Source organism: Amphiura filiformis, chromosome 6 (assembly GCF_039555335.1).
Source record: "Amphiura filiformis chromosome 6, Afil_fr2py, whole genome shotgun sequence".
NCBI classification, from domain to species: domain Eukaryota; kingdom Metazoa; phylum Echinodermata; class Ophiuroidea; order Amphilepidida; family Amphiuridae; genus Amphiura; species Amphiura filiformis.
Genome location: NC_092633.1, coordinates 19,347,755 through 19,358,881, shown reverse-complemented (window position 1 = coordinate 19,358,881; position 11,127 = coordinate 19,347,755). Strand labels below are relative to the sequence as shown.

Genomic DNA, 11,127 nt, shown 5'->3' with positions numbered 1-11,127 from the left:
CCCTAACTCACTGTCAAGCATGAATGTGTGATTTGTGTCACTTAAATAATATGATAATTTTGACATTTTATATTCAATTGGAATGTAAAGTGTTTGCACAATTGCCAGTCACATGACCCGAGCTGAGACTCGCAACCAAACGATAAATAATAAAGTGACTTTTTCCCATATTTGCAATATTTGCTTTCTCACTTTGAACAAGAAATTTTGCACAGCAGTATTTTTGTTGCTGTTGAAAGAGCGCTCTCACGCAGTAGCTCACTTTAAAAGATAATACGCTTTTGCTGCTGTTTAATCATTTTTGTTTTTGTGCAGAATTCTGTGGATAATTTTACAAATATTTAGCCTATACATGGTCTGTGGAAAGTGGAGCTATATTTGTTGCCATGGTAAAATTCAGAAATGAATTGTTGAATTACTGTCCGATCTTTAGCCTTCTGAACCACTCAAGCATAATATATTTGCCAATTGAACTGCTGCATAATCGTGATAATATTCGTGAATATCACACGAGAGGAAAGCTCGCTAACACACCGACTGTGCAAATGTGAGTTGCGGAAGGCTTTTGCAAGTATTATTTGCACAGAACCAAAGTTCCCACATACTGTTTCATATCAGCTAAAACCTCTAAAATGGAATACATCGGAGAATTTTGGGAATACGTCAGTTGCTGGAATATTTGCATCGGAATAATCACTTTGTACTTCACGTAAGTAGGCCTATATTGTTCTTTATTTATTTATAAACAAAAAACTTGAGCGTCTTCAAATGGAAAAACCCAATAAAATCACAGTAGTTGAGCTAGAGCTGGGAGATCGAGGGTTCAGAACCAGAAAGCCGTAAGAAATTGAGCATAAAGTTGGTTCCTTGCTTTGGTCTTCAAAAATCCATATTTCAATCACATTGTCTTTTGTTTTCTATTGAATCTTGTTGTATCTTCTATAGTGCCCTGACGACTTTATGCTCATTTTATGTGAGCAGTTGATTGTGAGTTGAGGCTTTCTGGCTCTCAACCCTCGAATTATGTTTGTTGTAAACCACATTTTGTTTAAAAACCAAAATAAACAACACCCAAACAAACAAACATACATATTCTACATACACCCCAACAAACAACAAATCAATCACTCACAAAATCAAACAATATTACAATAATGATAATACAACAACGTTATATATCAGTACAGCACTGATTATCAAAGGGATGAGTATTTCTCTGTGATAACTTAATTAGATACACATAATCAGCTAATGATAGCAGAAAACACCAGTGGAAGAAAACTAGGTTAAGGCGAGTCGTCAGGTTACCAGTTTTGGTATAAATTCTGCTTAAATAATACAATTTATTTCTGCAGGATAATATACAGTTACTGATCTTATAGGAAATGAGTGAAGAAAGCCACTGGCCACATTATATTTCCATATTGCATTTATTGAGTCATGACAAATAATAGGCCAAAAGGAAAGTTTTGCTATTTGATACAATGAGCCTTGTGGCACATATAAACCCACACCATTTCATGAGCATAATGGGCTTGATTTTACTCAATACTTGAGTACAACACCGCTTGCTCAGGTACCGCCCCTACTCGCCTTAAATGCAATTATAGTAACTTGTATAGAGGCCTTGCATTCTTTTATCGATTGGCTCCAAACAAAGGATTTGAACCGGTGTCCTTCACCGTAGTTATGGCGGAGTGCAGTCCATTCAATCAAATGTTGTCATCAACCTATTCGATCGTAGTGCAGGGTTATATGAGCGAGACGAACTGTCACGGTAGATTGCAATCATGCTTTTGTTGAATGCACTTGAGTAGTCCGCCATATTTACGGGATGATACGTCACATGCAAGGCCTCTATAAAAGCAAAACGAGGTTTTGTTCTCCGTGGTTGAAGACCTCACGGTTAATACGTTTTTCAAATTTTGTGCATAAATGCCTCACTAAATACAATGCTGAATTGCACAATTGTGATCAGGTGATATACATTAAACAGCAATTTCTGAATTATTCTGTTCGCCATGTATTTGAGAGCTGTCCACCCACATATTTTGCGATAGTTTAGATAATGAAATGTAGGATTTACATCATAAGCTGCTTTTAGATTTTATTGTATTTATCGTAATACAATAATCTGGTAAGCAATGATTCAAGGATTCAGTCGTCTGAAGATAGTATTAATATGATTAATAACAGCTAGCCTATTTTAAAATCGTTGGTCTGTACATAAATTAATGTATCCTGCCTGAGAAAAAGAACCATCTCAGAATATGCACAAAAACAGTTTAATGGAAGAATGGTACTTGAATTTATTATAGTTATTGATGGATACCTTTGTTTGCAATGTTTCTCCTAGCCAGCTCTCTTTGGTCACCAATATAGCATGTTTGCGTTTGTGAATATAATATAATATAATATTTGCTAATGGACTACGGTATGGAATTTAATTCAGTTAGGGCTTTCAAATTTTGATTAATTTATAATGATGATGATGATGATGATTATGCTGACATTTTATCATAAAGAAGCTGGTGGAGGTTGAATGAAATTGGGAATAAGACAAAAACATTAATATGCAAATACTTAGGTTCAATCCCCCGGTTCATGCATAAATAATTAACAATAGACTATTAAGTATTATTTACCCAGGGTGACAGAAAAAATGGGAGAATTATAAAAAAAATGATGAAACATTGTGAATGAAATTGAATTTTCCATAAATTTTTGTGTTTTTATGTTGCTACCGCTTATTATCCTACCGCCTATTAATATGCAAATACTTAGGTTCAATCCCCCGGTTCATGCATACATTTAAAAAAATAATAATTTGTTTAAACATCGTGTTTAAGCTTGAATTAGATGCATAAACTTTCCCGACGATTTGTAGATTCCTTTTAAACATAATTATTAACTCCCATAATAACAAAAAGAAAGGGTCGATTTTATTTAATATTTTTTATATTTTGAATTTGAATAACATTTATTGAAAACCCTAAGAAAATATAATTATACATTACGTTTATGATTTTTTTTCTGTGGTTTACTCTGTAGATATGATTCATGGTGTCACGCGCTATTTTGGAGACACGGTGTTAAAGGACCCTTCCCCAAACCTGTATTCGGAAATATGTTTGACGTCTCAAAGGTAAGATAAATCGTCACAACCCACGAAGTTTTAATATGTTTCGACGAGTTCAACAAGAAGTGGGACAAAGCGAAAACCTTAACTTGTTGAAAAATCATGCAAATCATGTATTGTCAATCAAATAAAAAATATTGTGGATGCTAACAGTTACCTTGATGTGATATAAGCCTATCATTCAAAGCTTTTGTCACGTTTTATTATAGGCCTATCAAGCATGTCAAGGAAGGATCAGGCTATATCTCAGACCTAAGCCTTTTGATGACATTTATTATTTCCAAATGTAAAATATAAAGCCGGGAGTAAAATTATTCTAGTTCTATTATTGTAGGCTTTTTCTTTCAAGAGGATTAATGTGTATAACTTATGGACCTTCGAAGCCGGCTTTGTCAATATTTGTCTGATAGCTTCTGATTCTGATCCTATCAAGACCGAACTATATTAGCTTTGTACAAATATATTTGTTCTTACCACGAGATGAAATATTTTATATCTTAACAATATTTTCCAGGGTTTACAGTACACACATGCAGAATGGATACGAAAGTTTGGAAGAATTGTGGGGTGAGTGTACCTCTGTATCTTACTAAAAGAAATTTGAAAGTTGTATACTGTATGCACTAGCTCGCAGAAGTTTCAAAAGAATAGCGAATCCATATCTGCGATGCGACTGTCCACTTAGATCCGTCGTGATTTATTGAGTAATTATTCATTTGATGCAGAAGTTTGTTTTGCGAATATACTGCGTTTTGCATGAATGTTCGCCTACTTTCTGATAACTGCTTAGACTGCTTTAGCTTGCTTTATCTGTGTATATTTCAACTCATTTTTATTTCCTACAGAGCTTTTGAGAGGCAGGCACCATACATGCTCATCGCCGAACCTGAATTACTCGCCAATATTCTTCATAAGGACTTCAAGAAGTTCCCAAATCGTAGGGTAAATCCAGATTTAATAACAAAGAAACAAAAACTGAATAAACAAGTAAAGAAACACATGCATGTACATGTCCAATAAAATAGTGAACGTGAAGCCAAACATACGCACTGTGATTGGTAGCCATGTGGCAAAACTAAATACAAATATACTTATTTCTCAATAAAATTGGTAAACTTTCTAGAACAAGAGAATGCCTGATGTATTACTGAATCATTAGATCACGTTATCATGGTTATCAAATAACTTGGCGTTTTGTTATTATTATATTAGACAGCATTTATAAAGCGCCTATCAGGGAGATGAAGGCACAGTACAAATAGACTTTTAAAGCTACATCTTAGATTGCAACTTAAATTACACATAGTAAAAAATGCATCCACGGTTAAGCTACAAATTAAATTTACACATGATAAAAACATAAATAAACAGGTGACAAGCTCACTATCATGAGTTACTTGTAATGCGTTCAGAGTATTGTTAAAGAACGGTCAGTAAGGTATTCTGGCATTGATGGATACAGTGCATGATGTATATTATAAGGCGGACAAATACGTGGAGCTGCACGGAGTTTTATTACAGTCAAAGGTTGTCCGGTGCGAGGAAAAACTACATTGTGTGTCTCTTTGCAAATAGCCTACGCGCGTTATAACAATATATTCTTCAAACAATTTCCAGGTTTATGAATTGAAATCCTGTCCATTTGATACATCTTTGAGTCAACTCGAGGATCCAAGTGAATGGTATCAAACTCGAGAGATGTTGTCAACGGTGTTTAATGATAACAGCTTGCGGCGGGTAAGTTGGACTGACCAAGTAGGCCCCTATCTAATTATAACGAACTTTGCATTCCTGGCATGGCAAAACAACGTAAGATATAACAATACCAAGTATATGACACACATTTACTGACCAAATAACTCCAAAGCGACGTCCACGTCCATAATGAGCTATGCATACCTGGGATGACTTAAAACAATAGCTTCGAGCAAATGATGATATAAATAAATTAGAGGTTAGTCTATAGTGTTCTAGTTCGTGGAATGTGGGGCGATAATATTATTAGGTTATCAGATTCCGTTCAATATAATAATGTGCTCTATTTTTAAATTATACCGATTTTATTTTATTTTTCTTTCTGTTTTTTTTTTCTTTCTTAATTTTACTTTTCTCAACAGATGTATGAACATATGAATGACAATTGTAGTGTGTTACTCAAAAACGTTGCCGGATCTATCAATGACAACCCATTACAATTAAAACGGTAAGCGAAATACAATACCGTTAATTTACGATGCCAAAAAAATCTTATTTAAAAAAATACTTACTGAAAGAGACATTTCGCGATTTCAACATGATTGTTCTTTTTCAGTATGGAGCAATATATCGACGACAACACCTTATTTCCAAAATTTCAGTTGATTCCAATTTTGAATTTCCAAGCTATTGCACAGCTTCATTTAAATTTATAGGCTTATGTTGTAATTACTGGGTGTCGACTACTACAGTCTGAAAATACAATCGGAGAATTTCTTTCACGATCGAATCGGCAAGAAATATTATGTGTCCAAGATGGTAGCCTAGATGATATAGATAAGTGGGTGGAATGAGGTTGTGGATCACGAAATGCCCCTTTAACCACTGAATTATCATGTAAACGCTACAAAAATATGGGTCATGAGTGACTCCAAATGCTCCTTCAGGTTATTTTACCCTTTGCAATGCTTCCCATTGACGGACGCCCTACATTTTTGTTCTCATGTATGTTTTTCTACAGATTCTTCGATGCCTATTCTCTGGATTCAATAGCTAATTCTGCATTTGGTCTACATTTAGATACATTTCACGACACACATCACCTGTTTATTCACCATTCTAAGCAAATTCAACAATCTAGTGCTTTCAGTCGACCTCTCTTTGTTACTTGTGAGTAAAACTACTAGTGTAATTTTTAAAAAATGTGTCAGCTTCAACTTATATCGAATACGGATATAAAAATTCTAAAAATTATGTACTGACATTGCAAAGAGCAGATGTAATTTCGGCCAAGTGACACTTTTGAAATTTATACAAGTAAACATTTTCCTAAGCTAAGTCCAACAAGTCATGCGGGAATATAATAAAATTTGTACAAGTATAAAATATAAATAATCGACATAAAAGCTCAAAAGTGTCAAAACTATTATAAAGCTAAATTGAGGGAGGGGGTTATGAAGCTATTTAAGGGGGCGTATGTTGTGTGTGAGTGCATGCGAGAAATGAAAAAATACAAACGGAACTCCAAATAACATAAAAATATTAACCGAAACATATTCTCCACCACTTATTATGAAGCTAAATTGGGGAATTAGCCAAAGGAAAATGTAGAGCGAGGTACCCAAGGGATGGGGGATAATGAGCGGGAAAAATGACTGACACGAAATGAACAAAATGAAACAGAAATAAGTTTTAGAGATTTATTGTGAATTTACATCATCAGACAAACCGATCAAAATAACATAATGTATTATGTCTTACCAATACCAGAGCCACATTGCTGCACAATAAGTATAATTGAATATAATTCACGTGCATGCAAGACATGATGAACATATATTCGCCATCTTGTTTACCAATCTAAACTAAACATCAGAAGATAGCCTGGTTACGTCCGTACGGTTTTGAGAGCCAACCAGAAGTGAATCATTTGTCAAAGCACGGACAATAGCTCGCTCCACGGCGTTCAATTGATACGCTGGACGATACCACGTTCACTTGATGAACGGGTATCATGGCTTAAGGTTGGTCTGAACCCTGGAATTATGGAAACTTTCAGGCCTCATAACTGCTAAATTGTTGGTGTAATGAATATAAATGTATACATATTTTGAATGGCAAAGACTTGATCAATTCATCTGTGAGGTCAAATTTGGGCCAAAATGCCATTTTTAACAAAGATTGATGCCAGTATAATAATTTAATGACCGGAATGACTACAATATTCGTAGATATTAAATATGTACAAATCATCAAAAGAGCTAATTTCTTACTGTATTGTTGATTCCATTACAGCGATGTTACCGTGGATGGCTCCATTGTTCAACTATTTCAATGTGGGGTTATTTCCTACAGAGTCTATGCAATACTTTAGAAATACCGTAGAAAAATCAGTAGAGTCCATGTCACAGATACCGTTAGCATTACAGGTGAGCTGTGTTTATGAATAAAATTAACAGATACGCTCTATTAAGGCCAGTTACAGTAGTTAGATGTTGTAAAAACGCGGGCCTAACGAAAAATCCAAATATCACAGCAAATAATTCGGCGCGCTCAAGAATCGCGAAGGTGTCGTCGACAAAACGTAGCCAGAGTTTGGCTTGACGCCAGGGTATATGATTGCAAGGCTTTCTGCTCGAAAATTTCCTTACAAACATTTACCACTTTCGGGTGGTGATCTCATCGCAACTCCATGTTGTTGTTTGTAGAAATTTCCTTGGTATGAGAAATAGGTGGTGTCATTTAATCATGAAAATATATTTTGATATCGTTCCTCTCAGAAACACACTCTACTTAATGGAGTTCTAGAAGCACACAAAAGGAATGTACATCATGAGGAAAACATGCAGGAAAACGGAAACAACAACGACATGAAAGGAATACGTCATGTCAACAAGGCTGCAGAAGCGTCTCCAGATCAAATTATGGCACAAGTTAGTATATAGTAATTAAATTTAGATACAGCAAGATAATTGTATGATGAAGTCAGACAGCAAAAATATAAGCGATTAATTGGAGTACCTTCAAATGTTCCATATATGTGAGTGGACACTAAGAATGAGCCGTAAACTCGGCAAATTGTATTCTGAGATAAAGTGCAAAATATGTGTGAAGGTCGTATTCATAGGTGTCTCAATTAGGCGCGACATGTTTCTCATTTGATAGCGTTTAAACCAATCAATAATCCTATTGCTGAAGAGGATAATAATCTTCTACATAAAGAATCATTAAATAGCTCTAGTCTGTATTTGCTTTGGCTAAATCCTGTTCAAGTGCTGGGTTACAATTGCATTGTATTTTGTCTATATGTGTAACCAACAATAACAATGAGAGGACATTCCTGAGGCTGAACCTCGTTGACTTGGGGATGATTTGAAATTACCGCCAATTATGACTTTATTGCCAGCAATGTGGAAAAAAGAGACACACGTAGAACCGAAAAAGGGTACCATTTTGTTGAAGGAGCAGAGTTCAACAAACCATAACCCCGCTTCTGGATATCGTTTGAAGTCAAATGACTATTTTAAAGCTTATGATATATATTTTCTAAACACGAAATAAAACAAAATTGACCGGGCCGACTTTACGGCTGATTCGTAGTGTCCAGTCACATATAGACCAAATTCATGATGATGGCGTTGGTTAAAAATTATTCCTTCTTATTGGTTGTTTTCCAGACACTAGGATTTTTGTTGGCAGGGTATGAGACAACATCGACGGCTTTGTGTTTGATATGTTACGCAATAGCAACCCATACATCCGCCCAAGATGAGCTAATTAAGGAAATAGACCAATTAGAAGATAATGATTCAATTAGTTATGATGCAATAATGAAGATGGAGTATCTGGATATGGTGATCAAGGAAGCACTGAGGTTGTATCCACCCACTGTTGTGTGAGTAGACTTATAACATGTATAAAAAGACGTATTTTGATATTAATCCGCGATGTTATAAGGCCCGCCGATTACGAGCTGATCAAAGTATAGCTACCTTTAAACATGCAGGATCGCTCAAAGTGGGATGTTTTACACATTCTTTTTTATTGTAATGATGATAAGTACATTCAAGTATAAATTTTCATGCAAGGAAACTATCTATAATTATTAGTATTATTATTATTATTATTATTATTATTATTATTATTATTATTATTATTAATGTTTTCAATCATTTTGTTTGCAGGTTTGATAGGGTCTGCAGTGAGACGGTCCAATATGAAAGTATTACCATTCCAGCTGGTATGACTGTATGTATTCCGGTCTGGTCAATACATAGAGATTCGAAATACTGGACAAATCCTCACAAATTTAATCCTCACCGGTAAGCAATGATAAGGAGCCACATTGTTTTAAATTCTCGATTATTTGCTACACGTGCCTGTCCTGTAAAAATGGAGACCCCTTCAACAGGTCATTTGTGTCTTGCCGAAGTGTCATCTGCCTTATTTCCTAAATTTCAGCTATTGATGCCTAGACATGCTTGACATAAAAGGCGTTTGTTGGTGAATAATATTCGCATGACTCAATAATTTTATTTTATTTTACTATGTAAAAACGTTTATATAGGCCCTATAGCCCTAATTATTTTTTATTATGGTATTTAAACAAAAAAAATCGATCAAAAGTTACAGATCAATCTGCACACAATTTGCAGCAGTATCCATATACCATAATGTTAAGGGTGAACTTCGCCCGTGAACTTCTTCCTCATTCTAATTATATCTCTCTTTCCCACAGGTTTAAGTCGCATATTACCCAGTGCAGCTATTTGCCTTTTGGTGGTGGTCCAAGGAATTGTATCGCAATGGAATTTGTACTTCTTCAAATTAAACTCGCTATTCTTCATCTACTTCGTTTGTACAGATTAGAAACTTGCTTAGAAACACAGGTAGGTTAAATGTATAATTGTTGAACAGATCCATCAGGATGGGTATAGTAGTAAACTCAGTAGACAAGGTTCTTATTACATGTATCTGATCCATAAATTGCACTTACTTGCGTAGCCTACGTTTCAGCAACACTCGTTGCCTTCATAAACGCTTGATGGGTTGTGATTCAAGGGATTTTCTTGATCCCTGTTTCAGAAACTCATCAAAAATTAGAAAGAGGAGGGGCACCTCCAACTCCAATTATCGCACATAGTAGTAGGAATCGTGTTTCACATTTTCCAAAAGAATTCCTTCATTTTTATGAGACAGGAAAGGACTTTCTGCAAAATGTGCTCTTCACATTACATTATTTGCACACGCATAATGGCTTTTTTAATCACCATTATTTGTTACTACTTCCAGGTACCACCTGTTCTTGGTTCAACTGGTTTACTCACACCACGTGATGGAGTTATTTTGAAACTTGTATCAAGGAATTCTGCATCACGACAGGTGTAGTACTGCCCGTGTGAAGGAAATTAATGAGTAGTATAGGGTAATCGGTAGAATGGATTGACCTTTTGACCTGACCCGGAAGTGACCTTTGACCTCTAAACCGGAGGTAGGTTGGAAATAACGTAATAGAACTTGAAATGATGTAACAATGGGTTCTAAACAAGTCTGAACGTGTCTGGATGACGCAATAAGCATGATGGAATGATGTAAACAAGTTTTAAACTGTTTTGCAAGTCTGAACATATCCGGATGACGTAATAAGCCGTCCTTGAGGCTTCCAAACGCGGAATTTTATCAGACCATCTCTCAGCTTCGATGCGATCACCACGACTTAAATGTGATGATGGAGCTCATATTAGCGAGGCACTTGAGCTGAAAAGCGAGTACAACTTGGATTTCACATCGAAAGTTTCTACATCGGACTTCTCGGAAATTGAGAAAGCTATGGCTAAAATAGAACGGTTGTCAGAGATAATAATGAAGGCCTTGAACAATGACGTATAGGCCTAAGGATGATGACCTAATAACGTATATATGTCTATACGTGAACAATGACGTATAAAAAGCATGTTGTAATGTTCTAAAATAACTCGCCTTTCTATAAAGGTTGGTGTACAAATGACACTCAGCAAAGCAAGGGAATTGATCAACATAGTATTTTCCCAATTTAACAAACGCATAACCAGATCTAACACGTTGATATTTGAACAAAATATTTTTGCCAGTAGATGGCACAAATCGCTTACAATTGAATCATGCTATGCCTTTCATCAGTACTGGCAATATGAATCTTTATAAGAAAGTTGTGCAAGTGTTACAATTTAAATTCTACGCTTGTCATTGTCAATGGTATAAGACACGATACGGTATTTAAGAAAAGGGACCTGTACAATTACCGGAACAATTCC

The 11,127-nt window shown here is 35.4% G+C and overlaps 1 protein-coding gene and 1 long non-coding RNA gene across 2 annotated transcripts; both read left to right on the top strand.

The window, feature by feature from the left end:
* Nucleotides 1-481: 481 nt before the first annotated feature.
* On the top strand, nt 482-3,706 carry LOC140154220 (uncharacterized). Its single transcript, XR_011859267.1, has 3 exons — nt 482-709; nt 3,052-3,145; nt 3,654-3,706. It is a non-coding gene; the product is annotated as an uncharacterized lncRNA (long non-coding RNA).
* A 288-nt stretch (nt 3,707-3,994) lies between these two features.
* LOC140154219 (cytochrome P450 3A17-like) lies at nt 3,995-10,285 on the top strand. The gene is made up of 10 exons (XM_072176823.1): nt 3,995-4,081; nt 4,757-4,876; nt 5,257-5,342; nt 5,856-6,004; nt 7,130-7,263; nt 7,615-7,767; nt 8,512-8,729; nt 9,019-9,156; nt 9,573-9,723; nt 10,127-10,285. The coding sequence occupies exons 1-10, from the start codon at nt 4,010-4,012 to the stop codon at nt 10,220-10,222; spliced, it is 1,317 nt and encodes a 438-aa protein (XP_072032924.1). The 5' UTR covers nt 3,995-4,009; the 3' UTR covers nt 10,223-10,285.
* The last annotated feature ends 842 nt before the right edge of the window (nt 10,286-11,127 follow it).